The sequence below is a fragment of the Vigna unguiculata genome, chromosome 3, assembly GCF_037176805.1.
Source record: "Vigna unguiculata cultivar grain cowpea cultivar isolate G323 ecotype 2 chromosome 3, ASM3717680v1, whole genome shotgun sequence".
Taxonomy (NCBI): Eukaryota; Viridiplantae; Streptophyta; class Magnoliopsida; order Fabales; family Fabaceae; genus Vigna; species Vigna unguiculata.
Window position 1 is genome coordinate 51,422,891 of NC_140794.1, and position 27,887 is coordinate 51,450,777.

The window sequence follows — 27,887 nt, forward strand, 5'->3', positions numbered from 1 at the left end:
TACTGATTGTCAATAATAACTTAGACCTTTGCTTTACTTGTATTGACCTAAATTACATGAATGGATTTGTATATGTAGAATAGTAGATAGTGTTAATTGCATTTTATGGTAGTGGACTAACTCATAAGATGGGCTAAAATAGCCAATTAGGCTTTGTTCTCAAGGATTTCAAGATTTAAAAGCAAGCACCAGTGTCATACATCGAAGGAAATGATAAATGATTTCAGTTGTAACACTAAAATAAATTTGAATTCTCAGATCTCAATCTCTCTCGTAAGGTATCGTATCAAAGATATATGGAAAATTCAAATCTACCATAGCTAGTGTTTATGTGTTCAATAATGTGAATATCAAGTCCAAGTTTCACACTCCATATCAGTAATTATCCCAATACAAGCTTTCTTCGCCTTCCTTATCTGATTGCTTCTAGCTGTTCCTCTCTTCCCTTTAAAACTAAGATTACAAATTTAGCGCGTCACAAACCAGTCTCCAATAATCAAAACTGGGTCACTTCTAGAGCTCACACCTAACCTAATATTAGTAATGGATCCAAGGGTGCTTCAGTTTTTTGCCACTTGCCAACATTTGCTCACACTTACATTGACCTGATTGAAAAGTATCTATCAGGTGGAAGATGTCAGTATCCTCTAACTCCTGATGCTACTTGAGTGAGATGATTATAATATTAACTAAATGGTCTAAGATACTGAATGCCTCCTGCTTCTAGATGGGGTAGATTTTGTTTCCTCTACAACAGTGGAAGCAGGACTTTCTGATGTATCAGAACTAGTCAGCTCACCACTTCTTTCTTTGCTCGACCAAATCTTTGACATTATCTTCTTCGACATCAGACCTTTCATTTTACTAGCAACAACATTATTCTCAGCGTTGCCTTTACCACAATTATTGTTGTTTCCACCTGATAATTTTAGTGCATCAAGTTCCCCTTTCAGAGATTTTATGTCTTCAACTGTTCCCACAGCATCCCATTCCTCTTCCGTGTTTGTTATAGTAGACCTTGAGCTCCCATGTGATCCACCAGGAAGTAAGGCCCTGATTGATCCAGAATGATCTGGTGTGGTGTTGCCCCCTGAAGATGCTGTACCTCTCAGCTGCTCAAAGAAGAGAACCTGCACAACAACACGCATCGGAAGCCGCTCGTTCTGCACAGCATGCATGCAAGCCTCTGCTGACAACTTCCTGCAGTTCATCAACCTGCATATTCTTTTCCTTTCACTCTTACTAATTCCAGGATGCTCCTGCATCACATAGTAAATTCACTCATCAACCCTTATGGTTAAGCTCAATGGGATCAAGCCTTTGGGTTGTCAAAGAAAAAACATTTACCTTTAAATACATGTCAATGGCACGATAAAGGCCGTCGTGGGATGTCCTAGGAAAGCTTGATACTAGTTCAGCAAGATTAACGAAATTTGAAAGAGGTAAATTGGGATCACGTGCAATCTCAGCGAGGTAGCCATCAACCAGTTTTGCCACCTTAGCCTTTGAAGTGTCTGATACAATCCCGGGCCTTCTGATCTCCTGAAATTCATCTTCCAACAGAGAATCCAACTGAACATGTTGATCACATGCCACAAACTCTTCTACTAGCCTTTGCACAATATCAACATCAAAAATCGTGTCACCATCTGGTGCCCGAATCAATAAATCAGACACCTTGGCCTCCTCAAGGCACATACCTATTCTTCTAATCAGTTCAGATCTCTCCAACTCTTCACATTCCAACAGAATACCAACCCTTAACAACTTCACCAAGAAACTAAAAGAGACACTGCCCACGTCCATGGGTAATAATCGAATTATGGTCTCCAATAATAATCTGTTCTTCACAGTATCTCCGCCTTGGATCACACCCTTGGTGAACCCAGCCATCCTTCTTGAGGCATAAGCATTTAGAGATTCTCCAATTACAGCACCAGAAACATTGCCTTTGGTTACGATCGTTGTTATAATCCGTTCATAGAGATCAAGATTGAGCTCACAAAGGTCCTCCACCCACCAGTCCTTTGGAACCAGTTGTTGTTTCCTCACACTATTGAAGTGAGGATCGTTACTATTTTCAGATGGTAGCTTTTTCCTGTTATAGGTGTATGACCACTCCACCTTTGATGTATCTATTGAAGCCTTGGTAGCTACAGAGTCAATGGCATGGCTCACTACTTTAAGTTCCTCAGACCATGGAAGAAGGGACTTGGTAGTTTGAAGAACGATAATCGAGTCCTTCCAACTCCTGAAAATGCTCGAGTTGAGGAAGACTTCAATCTTATAGATAAGATTTCCTTTCTCGACAGTTTCGTGCATCTCAAGATATTCTGCTGCACAGCGAGCTGCAACCACATTGTATGCATTAAGAGTGACTGTCATACCATAACAGAACTTGGCACATATTTCAAAAGCAGCAGGTCCGCCAGGAATGTCTTGGATATGGACTTCATCATTGTTTTCCTCATTAGAGTTTGTAACCACCTTTTGGATGCGTGCACTTTTCGACATAAGAGGAAACTGCACAGACAGAGAAGCTTAAGGTCATCATCAAATGTAGAGAAGATTATGAACTCCACAAATTACATATCAGAACCTACCTCAACCTGTCTCCATAGTACATTAACAAAAAAATTTCATGGTGTTAAAGAGGAAAGAACAGATTACACTAATTTAGAACATCGTTTGACTCCACATTTCCCCTTGCAGTGAGTATTTATAATGGCTGGAATCGATTACAGACTTTCATTTCTAATAAAGGGATCAAGAGATGCCTAATTCACATGAAAAATGAGCAGTCAGATTGAATCTTACCTTATGGAGATAAAATTTGACATTTCCAACATTAACTACTATGTCAGTTGCCAATTCAGTTGCCACGTACCTGACAAAAATATGCTGGAACATATTAGTTTTAAATGAAAGTAACAAATCGAAGACAAGAAACAAAGAATAAAGATAAGATATTGTAAGAAAATTTATTGAATATGCCACGGAAGAAAAAGATGCAACGCGGTTTATGCTATTTAAGATTCTCAAACATGCACCATGGACAGATCGTTATGGGTCTTTTTTGTTCGTATTACTGAACTAGTATGCATGTCTTTATGCTGTCGTTCCATTGATAAACCGAGAAAAGTTAAGTAGAAGACTATAGAGTATAGCATTTAAACGACAAAGGACGTAATGAATAATACCACATCCAAGAACAGAAAGAATTCGATTTGAAAATACTTGATTATACGAAAATGTTAGAGGATTGGCGTATCCTTTCGCAAATTGAACTCAAATAAATACCATTCCAAAAGTGAGTGAATACTATATAGACTTCATCATGTCAAATGACAAAGGAAGATATGTCGAATAACATATCCTACAAAATGAGCACTGGAAACAATGAAAAGAGTTCAATTTTACATGAAATGATTATAAAAAATGTCATAAGATTCACAAAAACCTCAAATATATAACAGAAAATTATGTAACTCTTAAATTAATATTATTCTAAAAAAAAATCAATTCATTGGTAAATGAAATATAGATTTTTAATATTATATTTTATATTCAAATGTCTAAACACACGGCATCTGACCACAACTGCTGCATACTAGTTCGACACTATTGACTAAAAATAGGAATATGTCTTGTCAGATAAGAACATTTTTATTCCCTTGAAAATCAGAAAGGCTATGAGATATATATATATATAAAAAAGAAAAAGAAAAAAAATAGAGGATTTATACCAAATCCATCTTCAATTAAGCAAATCTATCACAATCTAATATAATGATATATGCATGAACAGCAGAGCAGAGATCAAATCCAGTAGAAATCTGGAGTCACCATCTTCATGAGAGAAAATGATAGACTCTAATTTTAAGAATAACACACAGCGAAGATTAAATTATTTGCCAATCTGTTTTCTAAGAGTAAAAGTCCAAAACTGATTGTTTTTTCATGTTTATGAAAATCCAAGAGAAGTCCAGCAAGAAAAAAAAAATCACGAAACTACAAGTGATTTGATGCCTGTAAAGATTGATTTGCACAGAGTAGAGTAGAGGAAGGAAAACACAATAATAACGAATTAATATCAGGAAGCAAACCACCAAAGAGGGGATAAAGGTAAATAAAGTAACTTGCATACACAGCACATGTGAAGCGATGTTCTAAGTAGAGAGATGAGATTGATTTGGTACCTGATATTATCACCATCATTCTGAAAAGAATCTGGTTTAGATCCAAGTTTCATAAACTTCATCTTAACCAAAGGAAATGACTATTGTGCTCCTTTTTTTTCCCTATGTTGCTCTACCTCTGAAAGAAACCACCAACCCACAGTTTAGATTTGAAAAAGAATGAGATAACTTGTTAGAATCCAGAGTGAGGAAAGGAGGATGAAATAGAAATATGATATATTTCCTATTAAGACCGAATCTTTTTTCACAAAACGAGGTAAGCGTGCCAAGAGAGTTTTTTAAATGTTTTTCTTTCGCTCACTTGACTTGGGAAGTGTCAAAGATAAGGTTACTTACTGCAATGGTAACAGTCCAAGTACCTCAGAAAAGAATGGCCATGTTAGGAGACATTGCTAACAGAAACAGACTATCTCAAACATAAAAACAATTCCTCAAAGACAAAATCAGAGACAACCCCACTTGCTCAAAACTGACACCACCGCCCCAACCATGATAAAATTATGTTTTTGATTCTAGATATTTGGTTCATTTTCTTCTCTCTTTGTTGGTTCCAATAACTTAGTTTGACACCAAGAGCCACACCTTTTCCTTTGCTAGCCACGTTGCAGCTTTGTCCCTCCTTTAAAGCTCAGCACCTGCCACAACACAAAACATGTATGAATCAAAAGAAGAACCACAGAAGCAGTAGAACATTGGCTCCAATTTCTAAGAAATAAGTGGTGTTTCCTTCTTCAATGATCATTGCACATGCAAAACTTGGTCCAGGAAAAAAAGCCATTAATTGAAAGACTATGTATAGACGGACAACAACATTTTTTCTGAGAATTTAAATCCAGAAAGTTGCATAGACATTAGAAAAAAGGCTTCGTAGTGATCAATTGATTTCACTAAAAAAAAGACAATCCGCTACAGATTTTCATGTTCAGCTAAACACACACAATAAAGCAAAAAAATAAATTAAATTAAATTAAAATGAGCAAAACAAAATCAAGCAGACCCAGAACAGAAATTGGCAAAAGATTTAATTTTTAAAATTTAAACCTCGAGAGACTTTATATAATGTAGCGAAGTGTAATGAAGAAAGAGAATGGTAAGGGAAGAATACGAAGAGACAGGAATAAATCTGAACAGAAACACAGTATTCGTACCAGAGGTTGAATTGTTGTTGTTCTCTTTCCCGCAATAAATATTGGAGAAACGAAAGTGGATTGAGTAAAACAAGTAGAAGCAGATAAGAAGAAAGGAAAGTGGTGGAGGCAAAGAGTCAGAGATAATCAAAGAGATCTGAAATGTCTGGCTCTGGCAAGTAAGAAGAATCTAACATGGGGTGGCCACGACAAGAAACACAAAGTTCAGTGCATGAGTGACACTATATCCTGAAAGAACAACCCCACATATCACACAAACTACCCAACCAAACCCAAAAGACCACCCTTCTAAAAGATAACTTGTTCCTCATCTTTGGCAGCCACCGCAGCTACACAAACACAAAAAGCCAACCATCATCACACTGTTCCTTCCTTCTCTCTCTCTGATCAAAACTTTTGGATGAACACCCTTGCCCCCACCACCACCACCCTTCTCTCCTTTCCCATTCTCTTCTCGTAGCCTCTTAAGCTACAAAACAAAAGCATTCGCGAAATATGCAACAGTCCAAGTTGTCCATCTTTCACAGAAAATAAATAAATAAAGTTTGGAAAGAAATAATAATTGATTTGCGACTTTAAAGTGAGGCTTTTAAAGTGAATAATAATAATAATAAGCTTCTTTATTAGCAGTTCAGTTCTGGCTTCAAAGCAAGTAATAAAGTAAAAGCAGGTTCTGTTAAAATGATGGCCCCTCACACCACACTCTCTCCCTCTCTCTCTCCGTGTTTTCAGTGTCCCCGTGTCAGTGTATGCATGCAGTGTGTATGCACGCTCATCTGACACCAACCACTTTGTTGCTCTCTTCTCTTCCCCAAACTCAAACGCCTTCGTTTCGGGACGTCAGGCAAACCAGAACCACCACCCGGCAACTGTCACCTTGTTCCTCTTGTTAACCAGAACATGGTCTTTTATAACTTATTTTTTCGTTTTAATAAAAATTACGGAAAAATAGTTGTATTCAATATTTTGAGGAATTATAAGAAAAAATAAAATAAAATTAAGACTTTGTGTAAAAATATAACCCTTGATAACAATGAAGAAGCTTTTAGAAAACGGTTCTATGTTTGGATACCCATTTGGGTAGTTCCAACACACTAAATTTAGTTTGTCCTTGCCTTTGGTGATTCGTTCACTTTTTCCTTCGCTAAAGTAATTTTTTCACTCACAATTTGTATGTTTTGATTAGAATTGGCAGATTTAAGTTCGAATATATTTTATTCAACAACAACAACAATAGAATTTTTGTTAGTAATATTTAAACACATTTCATTCTATCAACGCACTTCTAAACAAAAAACATTCAAACGTAAATATATTACTCATTATTTTTATCAAACTCCAGTTTATAATATTTTTTATCCAAATTTATGTTACACACTTTAATTTAAACACAACATAAAAAACTGCCAGTGTTCGTCATTACATCTATAATTGCATCAAATGCATGTTTCTATAAACTTTCACAATATTAAGTAACTAGATCTTAGTTACAACCCAATTCAGAACATCAAAGTATAGTCTCGATTTTACTATTGACAGAGATGCTAAAAGGTGCTCTCATCATGTTGCTTATGGAAGCCTTTTAGGGGGAAGTCATATGTAGATTATATGGGTAATTTCTCTTCTCTTGATTTTAACAAATAATTTTATGTGAAACTCTTCATTATTATATATTGACGATAGAGATAGAGATTCATATAACTCATGATTATAGATGTTTGTGATTCAAATATGACTCTATGTTAATTTATTAAGTTATTACTTCTTAGAGTGTTAATCGAATTATTAAGGAAGATGAATAAAATGTCTTGAAAATTATAATCTTATGAACTTAATCTCTCAAAATTACCCTAAAAATATATGTTATAATAATGAACTTGTCAATTTTAGAATCAATAATAAAGTAGCTTTTATATAATTTATTGAATTTCCTACTAGTTTTTGTGTATATTTATTTTATATTAATTTCCATATCCTTTGTGTGAGGACGTGGTTGATGTTTGGTTTCTTATATTTTGGTATTTTCTTTTTCTCCTTTATGTGGCTTTTCCATGTGATCCAATATAATGGGTAAACATTGAATGATGATATTATGTCTAACATATGAACCTTTTGAAAAAAAAAAACAACAAAAAGACAAATGAGTAAGATAATGAATAAGTGCTTCTATAATTTTTTTCCCCTCTATTTAGCAATATCTTTTTTTTTTTCATGTCATGTGTCTTTTTATCAAATTATCTCTCCATAATCAAATAACTTTTCACTCCAGAAACTAAAGCGAACCGAGTATAGTTAAAAAAACTTTTTGCGTTATTCCCACACTCAAATCTTTAAAGGAATTTCTTGATTATATATATGACATAAATACGTTAAGGTATTTATAAATGTAGTAATTTTGACTTTTAATCTATGTCATATTTTTTAAAACTTGTAATCCTGCACTATTCATAATCTATTTTACATCCTTACAAATTTAATATTTTTTCTCAATGTCCGTACAAGATGTAATATCTTGTTTTTATTCCCTGACGTTAGCTGAAGACTTAAACCAAAATGACAACAAATATTATAAATAACAAAAGAAAACAAAAAATAGATATAAAATTGAAAATCATTATAGTTAGGGAAACATAACAAATATTTAAACTTTATACTGTATTATTTAATGGGAGGCAAGACAAGAGTAATAATAGTTAATTGTATCTGTTTTTTGTGTGTGAATGATCTAAATTCTGGTATTGCAGTTTCTATAGTCCCTCTCCTAGTAGACAAATCGTCACCACAACACAATGCATCTCACCCAATATATATATATATATATATATATATATATATATATATATATATATATATATATATATATATATATATATATATATATATACTCACTCCCACATGCAATGCTTCAACAAAAAAGAAAAATCAATTGAAAATAGAATATAATCGGTGTTTCATCGTATCTTTTCCTCAAGCACATCACCATGAGAATGCTTATAATTGCTCCCAAATTCATTTTTGCCAGTACATTAGAAAGAAAAAAAATGTTTGAAGAATCTGGTCCAATGAACATTTATTCAGGAATATGTTTCAGAAACATGATGGAGATGGTGATGGAAGCAAGATCGCCATGAATATAAAATTAGAATTTAGAACTTATTAATGTCACGGTCTTCCAACATTATTATTCTTTAAGATTGCTGGGTTGACTGCTACTTCTTTTATTTCTTTTTAAATATTTCTGTCCTTATCAAAAGTTTATTTCCCATATTTAAGACAGTACGTACTATAGCATTATCTTTCTGTCAGATGATTTTTATTTTTATTTCATTTTAAACCAATTTACATGTATTTATTATGACGAATAAGTAAAAGCAATGGAATAAAAAATTAAAAATATAGAAAATTTAGGTTAAATTATATATTTGTTACTATTTTTTTCAGCTTTGTTAATTCAGTCAATAATATCTTTTTGTAAGTCTTAATTTTCGTTAATTTTGTTTATTTTATAATTTTTATAGATTTTTTTAATTTTTAATTTTTTTATTTAAAAAAATGTCAGAATCAATTTTTACATTCAACTTTACTTTTATATTCATTATTTTTGTTCAATTTAGTCCTAATTATTTTAAAATTGAGTAATTTTATCTCTTTCTTGAAACTAAATTTTAATTTTATATAGTGTTTTTATTAAAATTCACATTTTTATTAAATATTTTAGGTTTAGAGTTACAATTAATTTAAAATTAGAATGAAAATTTTAAGGATGAGACTAATATCATTAATATAAGATTTTAAACTAATTTTAACCATAAACAAAATTTTTTAATAAAAACATCATTATAACATTTATATAAAAAATAATTTGGTCTCTATATAGCGAGCCGAGATATACACGACCCAAAGGGAAGCTGATATGTACCCGTGCATGCGTGGGTGTCCAAGGAAGCAAAGGGTGGCGGGCTAACGCAGGGGGTTCGAGAATATGTCGTCTAGGGAGGACGAGTATATCCCGGCCCATTAGGCCGACTACAGCATGGCCCAATTAGGGGCAGACCAACTCTTGGTCACGTGCAAGGGAATCTCAATCGATATGTGAATGTGTAATGGTACACTCATGTTTCGGACAATTACAGTGGGACATTAATGAGAGGATATTTGTTGTTTATTATTTAGTATACACTTAGTATACACGCTTTGTTAAGACATTATTAACTTGAGTGTCGGAGTGCCTACAGGTACTCCCACATTCTATTGAGACAACTTGATTCTGACTAAGAACAGTTCCGATCAGGAAGGGTCTCAATTTGGAAAAAAACAAAATTGTTCTGTTTAAAAAAAATTGAACTAAATTGAACAAAAATAAGAGACCAAATTAAATACAAACATTAATTAAAACAAGTGACACGTCATTGACATGTGAACATTTTTTCAAAAATTTAAAAAAAATTAAAAAGTTAAAAAAAAATTAAAAAGTTGAAAAAAGTTAAAAAAGAAAAAACTATAAAAACTAAAAAGTGATATGTTGCCATTACCGTTTATCATTTAAAAGGAGATTTAATAAGAAATTAGTAAAAATAAATTAAATTTAATAAATTTGATAAAAACTAGGATATGATTGAACAAGAAAATAATATTAGAACTAGATTGAGGAAAATAAACAAAATTATTAACCAAATATTTAATTTGATTGAAAATTTATTATATATTTTGTTTCCCTCGAAGAAACTTCAACAGTAATTAAAACAAAAGAGTTTTCTTTATGAATTAACCTAGCTATAGCTGTATCATATTTTCTCTAAATATCTTTGGGTTAAATATGTGTTTGGTCCCTAAAATTTCAGCGAAATTTGGAATTAGTCCCTCGTCAAAACTTTTGACCAATTTAGTCCTTCATCTTTCAAAATGCATGAATTTAGTCCTTTTAATCAAATTTTGTTAAGTTTATCTGATGTTTCAAGCGTATTTCATAATAGTATTTAAATTATTTACCCTGTTTGACACATTTTTCTTCAATGTTAACTTAACTACTATCATGAAATGTGCTTGAGACGTCAGATAAACTTTGGTTAAAAGGACTAAATTCACGCATTTTGAAAGATAAAGAACTAAATTGATATAAAGTTTTGATGAGGGACTAATTCCGAAATTCACTAGAACTTGAGGGACCAAAAACATATTTAACCCAATATCTTTCACGCACATGTTTTCATTCTTTTTGTCCTAAAATTCAAGAAACAATTGTCGACAAACAATAAGTTACATTTATATTAATTATAATTTTCTTTTGCCAATAAAATTTTTGTAGCAAAACTATTAACATTGATATTCTATTTCTTTTAATCATTCAATTAACTATTATTATATAATTATTGTATTAAAAAAACCATTAAAGAACAATCGAATTTAAAAACTAAAATAATTAATTATATTAACTAAGTTAAACATCTTTATAAACTAAAAATTATAGAAATGTAAAATTGTCTCTATTATTTATAAAAAAAATATTTCTTTTTAAATTATAACTTAAATTAGTGTTTAATAAATTAGTCTCTAATTTAAAATATTTAAATATTTTGAAAATAAGGTAAAGAGACCGTAAAGCATAAAAAACATAAAAATAAAGTTCACAAAAGAAATTACTAAGTTAAAATTTTTAATTTCAACCTTTATATTTAAAAAAAAAAACACTCCTATTAAATATACAAATTTGGTCTTTTCATATTAAAACTAAATTGTAATTATTATATTAAAGGTTAAGTATACATTTAGTTTTTATTTTCATTCAATTTTGTTATTTTAGTTCTACTATTGTTTTTTTTTATTCAACCAGGTGTCAATTTTTGTTAATTTTGTTCAATTTAATCATTTATTGCTAACATCATTTAACTTATTATCACTCATGAACAATGATTGTCACATATTTTGTGACTTTTTTGTTTTTGTTTTTGTTTTTATTTTATTTTATTTTAAAGGAAATACACGTGACAACTCAATAATATGCCACGTGTCAGAATAAGTGTTTTATATTTAATTTGGTTTCTATATTCATTATTTTTATTTAATTTGATCTCAATTTTGTTTAAAATTGAACAATTTTGTCCCTCTCTAAATTGATACAAAATTTAATGTTTATATTAAAGTTATAATGAGACTTTTACTAAATGTCACGTATTTTTATTAAATATTTTTTGTTTACGGTTATAATTAGTTTAAAATTAGAACGAAAATGTTAAGGAAGAAAACTAATACCATTGGTTTAAAATTTTAAAATTAGTCGTCGTTAATAAAAATATCATTATAACTTTCATATGAAAATTAAATTTTGTATCAATTTCGAGAATGACAAAATTGCTCAATTTTAAACAAAATTTTGACCAAATTGAACAAAAATAACAAACATAGGGACCAAATTGAATATAAAACTTTGATATTGAGACATGGTACGTTGTTGGGTTGATACATGAACATTTTTATAAATTAACAAAATTAAAAATAATTAAAAAAAAAACAAAAAATCTACAAAGTGACACATGACCAAATATACATTTTAACCTATGTTAAAATAACTAAACGATAGTCCTTTTAAAACATTGTAAAAATTAAAAATGAAATTAAATGAATAAATTACTATAGAAGCCACTTAAGAAAAATGCTTAAATGAAAAGCATGCATTGATTTTAATTACTTTTATGAATGAATAGATCATTTAGGAAAGGGCTTACTAATCAAAAACAATAGCTACCAAATTATAACAAAGTAAGACAATATTGATAAAGTAAAGGTATAATTATTCTTGAAGAGTGAATCTATTCAAAATAACACATTTGTACTCCTCTAATCTTTTGGTTTGGTTTATTTTGGTTTCCTTATTATTTGTTGGTTCAATTTAGTTATACAATTATTTAAAAAGGTTCAATTTGTCAAGTTATAGTCGTGTCACATGACAGTTCTCAAATGAGAGATAACCAAATTGGATCGTTTCAAAGAATAAAAAGACTAATTGAATAAAAAATTTAAATAGAAGACTAAATTGAAAACAACTACTAACATTTCATATGACACGACTGTAACCTGTCATGTGACATGACCGTAATTTGACACGTGACGGTTTATATATTTAGAAAAAAAATTAAAAATTTAAAAAAAATTGAAAATTCCATGACTTGACACATATCATGCACAAATACGATATTAATGTCAACTTAACATAAACTTTTTTAAATAATTAAAAGACTAAATTAAATAACAAAATAATAAGGATAACAAAATAAAGTGAACCAAACAACTAAAAAACTAAATGAGCAATTATACCTAAACTAGAACATCAAATCATGTTGAAGAAATTATATGGTATCAATTTTGTTAAACTAGGATATGTAAATTGTGAAGATCTAATCCAAAATCTTTCTCTTTTATTATTTTTTTTTCTTCTTTATCCTAATTTTTGTTAAATTATTTTCTCAGATACGACAAGAGGAGGAATCCATATATAATTGAAGAGATTAATCTCTTATAGCCTAACCTTTGAATCTTTGTTATAAAAAGTACTCATAATTAATGTCTTACAGAGACAGAGGGCTTGTCCAATACTCATCCACACGATAGGCTTCATCTATTCCAATGGGCAATTGAATCTAGGCGTCCTTAAATCAAGGGGTGCCTTCATTAACTATAGTTTTTGGTACATATTAAGGACTCTGAAAGAGTAACTTGAATAATTTTATATTAAAAGAAGAGATCCCAAAAACCAAAGTATAAAGCATGTTGTGAGAAACGTGTATAATACAGAGGATCATTTCTGCATCATGCTTCATTTCAGTAATGATCACAAGGCACGTGGAAGTTGATTCTCGTGGCCCAGAATAAAAACTGCATTGGGAATGCAAACTTTTTTATATGGATTTTCTAAGGTTGCTACGAACATGAACTCATCATCACAATGGAACTCCATCTTCGGTAAGCAACAGATTAATTAGTTAACTATGAAGATGAGTACCAAAAACTATTCAATACATTGAATGTGTATGTATGGGTGACTTAACTTCAGTGTTTTAATTCACTTCACCCACCCTCTCTTCATAGTTTAGTTTTTGGGGAGATAAATCTCACTCCAGAAGGAACAAAATTATAGAGATGTTTTCTGTGAAAATAAATTTTTATTTTTAATTTTAATTTAAAAGAATAAAAGTGTCCAGAGATGAAAATTTATGATGGACATTAAAATTTCAGTATAATAAATAACTTCAACAAAAATACTTTTTAATTTATTTCTAAAACAATCTAACTTTCTATACTAAGCATATCAAAAAATACAACTTGTACATCTTCATCAGTTTTGTATATAGAGTGAAATGAACTCAAATAATTGGTTAGCTTTTGAGAATATTTTTAGGTTTTCTAATGAATAAAACAATTGCCTCATTTTTACTTTTATTGGGAGCGAGTAGAAACAACATATTCTGTCCAAGTCGTTTTCTATTGTCGAAAAAAAAAATTGAGAATGACATTCCTTATTAATGTGTTTTTGCGTTTTACTACAATTTATTTCCCCATTCCTTATTTAGTTTTTTAATTTTATTTAGTATTTTCAAAGTTTGAAACAATTAACTATTGTTTTATTAAATTTATTATTTTTCATCAAATCTTTAATGAATTTAAGTATACATATTATTGTAAAATAAAAAAGAAAATGGTAAAATAAGAGCTTTAATTTTAATGGATATTTTGAGGAGATAATTCATCATGGACACAATAACAATAGAACATAAGTCTAACTCATTTAATAAATTGATACTACTTCCGATCCAAAACTTAAGAGGGTCTTGTTAACTAGTGCGGGACACTGGTCAAAGATAGTTAATATACACGAAATTCTACAAAATATATAGTTAAGTATGATATTAACTAAAATCTGACCTAATAACTATTAATGCAGTCATATTTTAATTAAAAGATAAAAATGTCTATAAGTGTTGTACATTATAAATATTGTACATGTATGTTTAATATTTTATTTAATACTCATCAATAAAAATTAAATAATAAAAGAAATATATTTTAATGTTGTTAAAAATTAAATATAATTAAATATAAAAAAGTTTAAATTAACAAATAAAATTAAGAAAAAAATAGTGTTGAATATTTAAATTATAAAAAAAATAATTAAAGTATCAATTTGAGTAGAGACTTTAAAAATTTTAAAGTTCTTATTTTGTGTCAAAAAATAATTGTATAAAAATTAAAAAATATTTTTGTTTTTAAAAAAATTATAATATACATTTATACTATTTTAATTATAATATATTTAATTATTTTTGTTAATATATTTTTATAATAATACAAATATACATTAATAATTCCTTAATAGTATCCTAAGAATACTGATTAACAATTTAAAAATAATAAGTTTATAAGTATTTTATCTTATATCATTTATTATTTATAACTTTAGAACGAAGTAATGATTACAACACATGAATTATATATAAGGTTACCGGGAACAATTAAGGGTCATGATTGCTTGCACGTACATAATTTTTTCCAACTCAATAAATTAGTCGAATAATTAAAGAAATGTGGTGCTAGAAGAACTTATCTCCAAATGAATCTAAAAGATGTGAGGTCGCACCCTTTATCAATGAAGAAGAAATTTAGGAGTTGATTGATGTAAAAGCTTGTCTAACATAACCTTAACGCATTAATAAAAACAAGTCATTTTCGAATCTTCAACATAACCATTTAAAGGAGTCATGGATTCCATTTTCAAATTACTATGTACTTTATCAAGCGTTGTTAGCCATACAATGTTGAAATACCAAGATAAAAGTACACAAACAACGACAAACTCATATCCGTATTTTTTTTTAAGTCATCCATGAATGTAACCTTACATTAACTAGTACGACCCCATTTATTGTTGATTTCACTATAGGTTACACAAAAAAAGTAAAGTTAGTTTCTTGGATAATTTTCTTACCTAAATGTTTTGACCAAAACTACAAGATTTGATAGTTTTCTTTGAAAGTTCCAATGCCTTGAATTTGATGGTTACGTGTAACTAAAAGATAGCTTTCAGTTCATGGCACTGAGGTCAAATGGTCCACATGTGACATGTTCAAAATCAATGTTACACTCCCTAAAAAGCCATTTTAATTCGGTCAACAATTTTATCTTTATGTCAAATGTTATAAATCAGAGCAGTAATATGATTTTATGTTCTTCTTTGTAACTTTTCCATTTGAATCGGATTAGAGGCATATGACCGGTTTGTGGAATGTCCTTCTATTTTTAGAAATATTTACCTATAAATGTGAGTCATGGTAAAAAAAACATAAATATGTATTAATATTCGATAAAAAAAAACCTTTAAAATCACTGTCATGCAACACGGACTTTTTTGTATGTTAAATCGTTTATATTTGAAAGTCGTTTTCAACTTGAAATTGAAAACAAAAATTTACAAAATACCGGTTCATTTCCTCTCATTTCTATTTTAGTTTAAAAACTTTTGTTTTTATAAATGGATGATGAAGGAATCAAATAAGAAAAATGAAATTATTTGCTAGAAAATGTTTTCTTCTTTAGTAGTACTTTATGGAAAGTTGAAATAAATAAATAAAAATGTCCCAACAATCTCTACCCTCGGAATATTTAATGGTTAAAATATATGTAACATCCCGTTTTCATAGGTTTTATACTATTAAACAAAACATTTAAATTTCAATGATTCAGAAGCAGATGATGACGTAGGGCAGTATAATATATGATACAGTCATCCTCAAAATAACCATACATACACTGATCAATACATACAGCCCATACAGTACTAAAGGGGTTACAAAACACCCAATTAGCTAAGCAAAAATAAAAGGCTAAAACTACTACTAAAACGTCTAACATATTCATCTCCTGTCCCGGAGGGGTGTATCCTCACCTGCACCTATATTTGCTCACGCCATTCAAAAAGGACGATCATTGCATAAATAGAAGACACAAGGAACACACAACATACAAGAAGGGTAAGCTAACTTGAACCAATAACAAATCATGCACTTGTTACACTTATGCAGAAAACAGAATTTATCACACAAAGAATCAGAATCATTCGATTAATCCCAACCATAACACCACACACCATTCTAGACTTGATATCCGGATTATGTAAGTGGCATTGGAGCTCTCGGTGACTTGCACTTGAGACGGTTCCCAAACTCTGTAGAGTTTTAGGCACAAGGGGTATTCACCCAACCACTCTCAAGGTAAATCCCATCACCTCTATGACAGATCGGATTCATAGACCAGGACCTCCTGCTACTCCCCCCGACGTAATCCATCATACTCCACTTGAGTCTTAATGGTTACTAGGAGCGTCAGGATGCCACCAATATGAGTCCTCATGCCCTTACATTTACTAAAACCATTTCCTTAGAATTTCCCTTGAAATCCTAACTCCAACATATTCTCATTCATATCAAATTCACACTCAATTCCATCACACTGTCTAACATGCATAAAGATCACATGCAATATCAATCATTATCATCTTAAGGCAATCAATATAGCATCATGTAATCAAAACAGTGAGAAAACTAACTTCTGCAGGGAATCTCGCTTAGGCTAGAGGGTCTCGCCTAAGCTAGAGAGTTTATCTCGCTTAGGCGAGTTGCTCTCGCCTGGACGAGACCTCATACAATGGCAAATTAAAAATCCTGGGCGAACTCTCGCTCAGGCTAAACTGGCTCGCTTAGACGAGAAGTCATCTCGCTCAGGCGAGTCCAGCTTGCCTAGGCGAGATTTCGCGCAGTGACAGAGGTGATCTTCTGGTATTTTCGCTCAGGCGAGAGCTGCTCACCTAGGCGAAAATACCAGGATTACTCACCTGTTCTACGCATGCATTCTCGCCCAGAATCACCCCACACTCAAAATCACACACAGGAAATTTCAAACACCAATTAAACGCAAAATCAGACAATTCTACCACCCAAGAACACATCTCCTACGAAAATTGAGCTAAGAGTTAGCTTCCCTTACCTTTTTGCTAAGAATTAGATTGGTGGAGTCAATGAATAGAAAGAGAGCAGAATTCTTCAATTTAACCTAAGAGGATCCATCATCAAGACATGGGAGATGAAGAATAACATGATCAGGTTCATAATTCAGAGAGTGACTAGTGAATTCTAACTGGAATTAAACTCAATTTAGAGATAAAACCTACCTAGGAGAATGGAAGTTGAGGGAGGAACTGTTGAGGGTCCTGTTGGCTGGTCCTTCCAGAGTCTGAGTATGGAAAGGTTGAAACAGTGAGATGGCAGCACAGAGATGAGAGATTGGAAGAAGGTTGGGTTGCAGAGAAAATTGAGAAAATAAGAAGGAAGAGAGAGTGTTTCTGTTTTTAGAAAAGAGAAGAAAAGGAGAGAGGAGTATCACAATATACGTTTTGAAAATTTTTACATTTAAGAGTTATATATATATATATATATATATATATATATATATATATATATATATATTGTTTATATTTTATAATTCTAATTTTATTCTTTATAATATAATTATTTATTGAATTTTAAAAAATTAACAATCATTTCTACGTGTTTTTTTATAAAATTATCTTCTTCTTTTTTTAATTCATCAATCGTTTCAATTATTTTTTTTATTCATCTTACTCTTTTTAATAAATATAAATTTATTTTATATATTAATTTAATAACATTAAAATATTATCATCTACTAATATAATATCATGCATATTTAAAAAATATATATACACAAACGGGATAGCGTATGTATTAACACTAGTATATATGCATATATATATTTCATAATATTTTGAATAAAATAATATTGAATACGTAATATATAATATATAGTATACATTTGTATAAAAGAAAAAAAAACATATATTTATATTTTAATATAATTTAATATATATTAATCGAATGTGAAAATCAAATTAATATGTTTTTCTAAAATATTTTTTTAAATTTAAATTTAAAAATTTTAAGAATTGAATCTTAGATGAAAAAGAGGAAAGATAACATGGGAGGTTGATATCAAATGTTGACATTTATAACGGATAAAAGGTTATAAAAGAAAAGTATCAAATGTTAATATTTATAGAACAGAATTGATCAGATGTTGATATCTATCCGACAAAAAATTAAAAGAATAAAATACTAAATATTGATATCCGTAGAATAAAATAAGACACAGATGTTGACTTTCATTAAAGAAAAAATTTAGTGATAAAATGAGTTACAAATTACTTTTAACTAAAAGGCAAAGTTAAAATATAAAAAAAAAATGAAAATAAAAGAAAAATATTAGAAAACACTCACAACTAACAAAGTGAGTTAAGAAAAAATACCAATACCAACCTCCCTCCTTTTGTCTAAATATAAAAGGTAATCAGTATCTTTTTATTACAAGAAACAAAACATTAAAGGATAATATAAGGAAATCCAAAAATACCTAATAAACGTAAAAAATATATTTTAAATTACATTTGAAAACAAGAGAGAATAAAATATTCAAATTATACTAATTTAAGTTTCTCATATTTGGACAAATTATTAATTAAAATAAAAAATTGGACAAATTATTAATCAAAATAAAAAAGACAAACTAAATTTGACACGTTCTCACCTTCTTCGATTTCTGTCTCCCCTTATTTTATATAAACCAGTAAATTACCAGTAGTTTTCATCCTCGAAACATGTTCACAAACCGTGAAACATTATAAAAGTTGACAATCTTATAATCAACATAATGTAAGAAGTAAGTGGAGATAAAGTTACCATGTTTCAAATAGCAGTAAAATTAACCTTTAACTTGGTCACACTGATTCAGAATCATCGACCTAATCTTCTACATATATAACGCTTGACTAGGGATTGGATAAAATGTAATCAACTACACTGAACTATTAAAAATTGCATTGTACTGAAAAATAGTTCAAAAAAATTGAATTGGACAATTTTTTTTCTAATAAACTAAACTGAATTGCACTGAACTACAGTACACTATAATATGAACTGAGTTGAACTGTTATAAACAACATTGTTTTACGAACTGCGTTATTCTTAAACTGAACTACACTATTTTTGAAGTTAAGTACAATATTTTTGAATTGCTTTTGAACCAAATTGCTATCATTTTAAATATTTATAAGTATATTATTAATTTTAGAAATAAAAAAATATTTTATTATACTTATTTTGTAAATAAATTTAAATTCTCATTAATCGTTGTAATTCTTTTATAAGCATCCTTTTAAAAATATTTATTATTATTGTTGCTACATTCATTTATTTTTAGTTAGAGTATACTCATATTTATATTTTTCTATAATTACTTTATATGTCATTGGCAACTTAATTAATTATTCACAACATCAACTACTTTTATTAGTAAATTAAATATATGCTAAACCATGTATTAACCAAAATTATGTAAGAGAATATTATTATTTTCAAATACCAATTTTTTAAAGAAATGTATAATTCTTACGAAATATTAAAATTAAAATTTAATTATATTAAACTAAGAAAATGAAAAATTTATTTAAAATTCTGGTTTACCAACCCAGTAAAATCAATGTTATGGCCCTGATTCACTCATAAATGGTTGCGTTCCGTCATCGATGTCATCCACTTTATCTTATTCCACCTCGACAAATCTCACACCACCTCTTTGTCCTTCAATCCCCTGAGAAACCTCTATTGTTAACTAAGGAAAAATAAACTTAACAATTAATAGTACAATACTTAACTATTAGTGCAAATAGTTAACCATTTCATGTACAGTTTTTCAAAACTTTAACTAATCAATAGTATAATTCAATTTTATTATTAATGGTTCAATTATTTTTAGTTTAATATAGTTTAGTTAACTATAGTTTACTATACTTGAGTTATTTTTGTCCACCCCTGTTTAAGACATCATTCTAACGCATCCGAGTCATACCTATTATGGATGGTATTCATTTTTTATGTATATATATTTAATAAGGTTATATTTACTTTGATGAGAATGAAGTGTTAACATAATTCAACTATGTTTATTATTGCTGGATCTTATGTCTCAAGACTATGTGTTACAAATATAACAATAATAGATAACTTTTTTTAATATAATTAATAGTTAGGTTTAATTTTAATTTATTTAAATCCTTTTTGATTTTGTTTTATTATTTACAATATCGTTAATTTCTGTTAAAATATATAATTTTTTTATAATATTTTTTTTGGTTGAAATATATTGGTATTGTTTAGCTTGTAAAATCTCTTCTAATATGAGGTGAGTTGATGTAGAAATAAATATTTTCTACGTTGACTATGATGTTAAAAAAAATGTAAGATATGTTCTCTCTAATTTAAAATATAGGAATACATAGATTATGCATAACCAATAAATGTAAAATGTAATATATATATATATATATATATATATATATATATATATATGATTATTTTATTAATTGAATGGCGTTTTCTACATTAACTTATATACAATAACTCATTCTTTTACGTTATCTATAAATAATGTAATTTAATTAGAATACCTTACGTAAATAATTCTATTTTACATAAGTGAGTTGCTAATGATTTTTTAATCTTACGTTGTGTTTGTTTGTGTTATTTTAGTGTCTTTGTCTTCGTGAATTTGGTGCAAAGAATTTGTTTTGTAGATTGTGTTCTTATAGAATGATTTGCACGAGATTGCCAAGGTCGACTTGCAGAGATACCTTAATAATCTTATCTTGTCAAAGTTATGAAAATTTGCAAGAATACAATGTATTTTTACACTTGTATTCTTATGTGTACGAAAGTCAATCACTTACATTCAAGGACGAACCTTGCATATGACGGAGGAGCCACGGCTCCCCACAATTTTTTAATTTTATTTTTATATATATATTTTAAAATTATATTTATACATTATTATTTTAAGTTATATATATAATTTTTTTTATTTAAAAAATAAAATAAAGATAAAATAAAAGTTAATTTGGTGGACATTGGTTAATAAAGAGATTAGAGTTCTGTTTCTGAATTTTTTTTCTAACTAGCAATGAAGAGAGTATGAGAATAAAAAGAAAAAACAAATAGACATATTGGGAAAGAGAGATTGGAAATCAAAAAGATTAGAAATCATTGGAGAATGCATTCTCATAATATTCTAGTATGATTTATTATGTACATTAAATTTATGATTCTCCCATTGGTTTGTGAACGGATCCTTGTGTGTGTTTTGTATGTATTAAAATTTATGTATATATTTATATAATTATAATATATATATATATATAGATATAATAACATTAATAATAATAATTAAATAATAATATATTGTTACTTTAAGGACAAAATAATAATTTTATATTTTAATCAATTTTAAAAAATTATATATCATATCAATCAAACTACTTACAAATTTTGAAAAACTTCACCCCAAATCTCTTTTATTTTCACCTCAAAATTTCATAAAAGAAACCATACAAACTTTGTCTCCAAATCCACTTAAATTCATTCACCCACTCTCTCTCCCTCAAATTCATCCAGACAAAGAAACACATCCTAAAGTGACAAAGCAAAATTTTATATTTCTATCTCCATGATCGAGATTCGCAATTCAATTAGGATTTTATTTTTTAATTAAGGGAAATAAATAAGTTATAATAAAGATAATAAATTAAAGTAAGTAAGTTAAATAAGTTAAATTAAAGATAATAAATTAGTATTAAAAAAATGAAAGATTTTTGTTTCGAGTATAGGACCAAGCACCTACAGTTAACACTCAAATTATCCATTTTTCTCCTTTATGCATTCTTCCCAAGTAATCTGTCATATCCTCTGTTCCACACAATCTTCCTTCTTCCTCGATCGGTCAGGCGGGCAATCGGTGTATCTGTCTAAAAGGCTTCGATGCTTAAGTCAGTTAAGGTTGATCGGTTGATAATTATAACTGTTGTAATAAATGCGAATTAAAGATCCTCACCAACCTACTTCGGGTCGATATTTATAGTTTTTAGTGTGGGCCTGTAATTAGGGCTCCTTAATCACGATCCAATGGCTTTTTAATTATGATTACTGACTTGTTTTATTTTAATTAATCTGACTGATTGATCCAAGTTTTCATTTGGCCGGCCGACCTCGCGCGGCCTGGCGGGTTGTCTTTTAAAGGTGAGAAATAGTTTCAAACGGAGATTAAAGTGGAAGGTGTTTAGCTTTTCTGACCGATGGGCCGGTCGCCTCAGGGTCTGCTATAGAGATGTCAAAATGGGTTTCAATCTGTGAGCCAACCCGGCTCACCACGGGTTCGAGTCGGGTTGGGTTGAGAAAAATTCAACTTTTTCAAAAGTGGGTTGAACTCAACCCGGCTCACTTAACCCACGGGTTAAACGGGTTCGAGCCGGGTTGAAGGTGGGTTGACCCACTTAACCCACCAAATTTTTTTACATTTTTTTAAATTTTTTTAATTTTTTTTTTAATTTTTTTAAATTTTTTTTAATAATTATTTACTACTCCTATTATATTTGTTCACAATCTCATATTTTTAAATGCTAGAATGTTGCTTAATTATATTTGAATAGTTTGAATATTTAATTAATTTGATTGTCAAGTTATATATATGTTGATACTTTAATCTTTAATTATAATCTTTATAGTAAATTACTTAAGTAACCGTCTTACAAACAATTTTTTTCTAAATTAGCATGAAAAAAATGTATAATTTTTTTATTTATATTTTGTTGAATAGTATGACAGAAAATTTGTAATATTAGTCATGTTTTCTTAGACTAATGGATACTTTCTTGGAAATAATTCTTCATATATTGGTGGTGAGCATGATCAAAACATTGGTTCTTGATTTTACTATGATTGTCATCTCATGGGTTACTTAAAAATTTATTTAAATATTTGAATATTAAATAAATAAATAAATTTTTTAGGTGGGTTGGTGAGCTAACCCACTTAACCCACCAACCCGTGGTGGGTTGAGACGGGTTACAAAATTTCTAGCTCACCAGAAAGTGAGCCGGGTTGGGTTTACTCATTTTCAACCCGGCTCGTGGTGAGCCAACCCGTGTGAGCCGGGTTGGCTCACTTTGACATGTCTAGTTTTCTACAAGATACGTCCGTAACGGGCGGCCTGTAGCCACTTGACTTTGGTCCGTTAGGCCGATCTACCGATAGGCAGTACAATACACAAGTCCTTCTAGCCTTGAGCGATGACGAAGGTGAAACGCAAAGGTTTTAGGGAAAGACTACTGTGCCGAGGGGCCGATGGGCCGATGAACCTCACAGTACAATTTTTTTCTTCTTGGAGGATGAAAGTAATTAATCCTTAAGCCGGTTATGGATGACAAGATTGAATTGTAAATAGTTGTCTATGGTATTTTCATACTCAATTATGTCTACTAGTTCAAATCAAAAGAAAAGCAGGAACATGAAAACTCATTATCAAAAAATCTCGCGAAAACAAAGTTAAAGGAAAAGAAGATGTTTTCATTTATTGGGTAGATTTATCTTGTAAATTCAATTTTATTTTTTATTCTACTAGCTTTCTTTTTTGTTCGGAAAACTTGATAACAACTAGATGATTTCATAATATTTTATGTCTAGTGTAAAATTTACCTTATTTGTTAATTAAAGAGATTAATAAATAAATTAATAATGAAAATAATATTATAATTAGATTAATAAGGTGTAATGTTTGTATAATGTTCGCTGTAAGGCCCATTAATTTCTGGTTCCCTTTTCTACCCTAAAGTGAAGGGCTGCCCTACAGTAGTTGGGCCTAGAGGTTGGCCTATAGGTTAAATGCCAAATTCGTGTTGCCCTAATCCCCATTTGCCTCATTTTCAGAAACAGACCTAGAATTGTGCCGTCATACTTCGCTGCCGTAAGGAGCTCTGCTAGGGTTACGTTTTCCCGATCGAACAGCGCTCAACTCCGTTTCCATATTCTGTGTAAGTCTCCTTCCAACCCTGCTCGTGGTTCTGCTACTGTTTCGCTGGATAACCTTTTTTCCTATGTCTCTCATCTTTTTCCAGCACCTTGAGTCGCTCCTGGTTTTTCCGTTCACCACTGTTTAAGATCGAGGTCTCGTGCTAGTCTTTTCCGGGTAAGGGAAGCTAGGACCTTCTGTTATTTGTGCTTTTTCGCTGTTTTGGACGTCTTTTCGTTTCTGTATGAATTGGTTGGTGTTGTGTCCGTTTTGGATCGAGTTTAAGCATGTTTTGGTTTGTGGTTTTGGCTACTGTATGCGAAAACAGTGGCGGGTGCTGGTTTTCTCGCCCAAGCGAGCTAGTCTCGCCTAGGCGAGATCATCAGAGGCTCGCCTAGGCTTTTTGTCACTCGAATTGTCGCCTAGGCGACTTGCGATCTTTTTGAGCGAGGGGTACTCTCGTCTAGGCGAGAAGGAGCTCGCCTGAGCGAGACCCCACAGAGCCCCATGTTCCTTGTCACGCTCTCGCCTAGGCGAGATGGGATCCACCTGAGCGAGAAGGTCTCTCTCGCCTGAGCGAGCCCTGCTAGCTTGGGCGAGGCAGCGGGCAGGTTTTGATGTTGTTGTTGAGTGTTTCGCTGATGTGTGGTTTGTTATCTGATCCCATATGCTTTACGAGATGGGTTGTGTGATGATGACATGATTAATATGTTCCATTTGAAATGGAAATGGCATGTTAGTTGATTTGGTATGAATTGAAAAGCATGGGTTGTATGAACTGTTGATTTTACATGATATTATTGTTATGAGAAATTCTTGGTTGGTGGGTGGAACATGTTTAAAGTATGGGTAGGGCATAATTTCATGTCTCTTGTAATGAGGGATATTGGTGGCGCCTCATCGGTTGGATGTAATTCCATGGGTCCTCTTAAGGGGAGTCCCTGGTCGTACCTCGACAAACGGACGTAATTCCACGGGGGGTCGTGGTGATGCCTCAGGGCCAGGGCGTAATTCCACGAAGGCCACGTGGTGGTGCCTCCTGTAAGGGTGTAATTCCGTGAAGGCCTCACGGTGACGTCTCAATGCTAGGACGTAATTCCACTGCCACGTGGTGGTGCCTCAAGTACATATCCGGATAGTCAAGTCTTAGGTTTTGATATGGATGAGTACTTCACATGTGGGTGTCTGCTACGTATGTTTGAATGTGAATGGTATGTTGAGTGTATGATATGATGACTTCTTCGCTAGCTTACCCTTTTGCTTGCTTGTGTGTTATGTGTGAACTCTACCTTTGCGATGATCATCAACCTTGTTGATGTGAGCATATGTGAGAACTCCTGGCGGTGGTGATGGTAATGGGGATGCTGCAGCTTGACGCATTGGACAGGTGTTGGACCCACTGTGGGGTCCATTACCGGCGGATTTTATTATTTATGTTTTCTTGAACGAACAAGACCTAGTATTTCTTAATTATGTTGTTCAGTATATTTCTAGTTGGGCCATGTGGGGCCCTTTTCTTGTAATCCGGGTATATTGGACGTATTATATACATTCTTATCCTAAACTTCGTACTCTCTGATTTTTTATGTATGTGATGTTTTATTAATTGAGATTATTCAATTTTTGGGACGTTACATTCGCTAATAGAATAATAGAACTTTTGTAGAAGAGAAAGAATGCATGCATGAGGAGTTTGTTGCAAATTCGATAATCTATGATAGAATATATAAGATTAAGGAAAAATTAAAGGAATTTTATTACTGAGAGAAGTGGTGATATTGTCTCGCTTACTAGGAGAAATAATGTTATCAGACCAACTTTTTCAATCATATAACGAGTGATCACTCAACAATTAATATTAACGGAAAGCAATCGAGAAAGAGTAGTCACCCTTTACGAAATTGAATTCCTACTAACCCAAAGACAAAGTCTTTCCGTGACAAGTACGTTTGTTTCTCTACCTTAAATTCATTACTTAAAAGAGATAGTTAAATAATGAGTCAATGGGAGTTAAACTTTGGATTGTCATTCGTGTAATTAGTTGTTAGAAATTTGTAATGATTTTACAAATACCAACTTCGATGTGATAATAAAGAACATTTTAAGGGTTGAACATTTTAACTTTAAGATAATTTTACATATAATTAGTAATAAGATCTATAAATTCATTATCTTAAAATTTTGTATTGAAAGTGGTATCAATTCTTTATATAAATTGAACTAAAATATTATTAGTATTGTGTCTTTCCAACGAATCTTCCATCAAAAGACCTATCAATGGTGTTAGATCCCAAATTTGTCATCTTAATAATCACTTCAAACTATCACAATATGATCTTTATATCAATTTTGTTTTTCCTGAATCTTTATTAATTTATGAATCTTAATGCTTTTGTAGATACATCCACCTGTATTTGAATTTAAAGGCATTGCATTTGTTAGTTAGAATAACTAGATATATCCCATTTCGATAACAATAATAATATAAGTAAATTTTAATTAGGTAATGGTATTTTTTTTTACATGAGTAGAGTTTTAAAATTCAATATTATTTTATGTCCCTGATTTTCCATTAAATTGGGAAAAAATTAGGTCAAAGCTACCTTTATCGAAAGGGTGTGGGTTGGGTCCTTGGGTAGCTCCATAATTATGTTGTACAAATTTATCTTTTCCAAAAAAAAAAAAACTAATCGATGTCCCCGCCAAACAAAAACTATGACTTTTTCACAAATAAATTCCATTACAACTTGCAAGTAGTAAAAGCTGTGAATATGGTTGTTACTATTTCCTATTCCCCTCTTGATTATCAGTTAGCCCACAATAATAATAATAGCTATGAAATAATGAACGTGGTAGAAAATAGATGGGCCCATCTAAGCACACATGTTCAATCTGTGGTGCTTGTCGAGCCCATCTCTGTGGCCCATTGGAAGTGCCAGAAAGTGGAAGCCCATGCTATTCGTTTCGTGTATCACTTAACCTGGGCAGCATTTGGAAAATCAAATTAGAATAAATGTATCACTTTATGTTATACTTAATAATTTAAAAAAAAAAACGTGAAATAAGAGTAAAACAAAAGAATAAGATGGACTCGTGTTTCTCATTCTATTTGTATACCAAATACTTCCTTAGTAAAAATAGTAACGCAGTTTAGTTCATACGTAGGATTTTTCTTTCTTTTTTTTTTTTGTAAGAAAAATCAAATAAAGAAATGTCATGAAACGCTGAAAGGAAGGAAAATGTTGTGAATGAAAAATGTCTATGCAATTTTATTTATTTTTTGGTTTTGTGTGTTTATAGTTTTCAAGAGTAGGGGAGAATTAGGGAGGTTGGGGACTAGGAATGGTGGGGCAAGAATTAGTTTTGTCCATCTACATATTCATCGAAGATCATGATAAGTTTGGGGATAAGGATCGATGAAGGGAAGATAAAAACAAAATATTAATGAATTAAATTCATTTTTATAAAAAAAATTGTGAAAGAAATTAATTTGTCTGATGAAGAAATTAAAAAAAAATTATATGGATTATTCAAACTATTTTTTCTGTAAACTACTAAGTCCGGCCTTCAATCATGGCTATACCCGGAA

At 30.6% G+C, this 27,887-nt stretch overlaps 1 protein-coding gene across 5 annotated transcripts; it reads right to left on the reverse strand.

Moving 5' to 3' along the window:
• Positions 1-221: 221 nt before the first annotated feature.
• On the reverse strand, positions 222-6,200 carry LOC114178444 (phototropic-responsive NPH3 family protein NPY4-like). Of its 5 annotated transcripts, none has more exons than XM_028064352.2 (6): positions 5,348-6,200; positions 4,782-4,834; positions 4,200-4,317; positions 2,818-2,887; positions 1,348-2,523; positions 222-1,259 (listed from the first exon to the last, which is right to left on the reverse strand). In XM_028064352.2, exons 3-6 carry the CDS (start codon positions 4,259-4,261, stop codon positions 699-701), a joined length of 1,869 nt encoding a protein of 622 aa, XP_027920153.2. In that variant the 5' UTR covers positions 4,262-4,317; positions 4,782-4,834; positions 5,348-6,200; the 3' UTR covers positions 222-698. The 5 variants fall into 5 exon arrangements, with proteins under 5 accessions (XP_027920153.2, XP_027920155.2, XP_027920154.2 ...); XM_028064354.2 differs by having other exon boundaries at positions 4,559-4,834; XM_028064353.2 differs by having other exon boundaries at positions 4,536-4,834.
• Positions 6,201-27,887: the final 21,687 nt, after the last annotated feature.

What these genes read in the sequence shown, in the direction of transcription:
- LOC114178444 (XM_028064352.2), bottom strand. Translation starts at nt 4,261, where the DNA reads ATGAAGTTTATGAAACTTGGATCTAAACCAGATTCTTTTCAGAATGAT. An exon ending in AATGATGGTGATAATATCAG is followed by an intron (nt 2,888 to 4,199) that starts GTACCAAATCAA and finishes TATTTTTGTCAG; the next exon opens with GTACGTGGCAACTGAATTGG. An exon ending in CCATTGACATGTATTTAAAG is followed by an intron (nt 1,260 to 1,347) that starts GTAAATGTTTTT and finishes TATGTGATGCAG; the next exon opens with GAGCATCCTGGAATTAGTAA.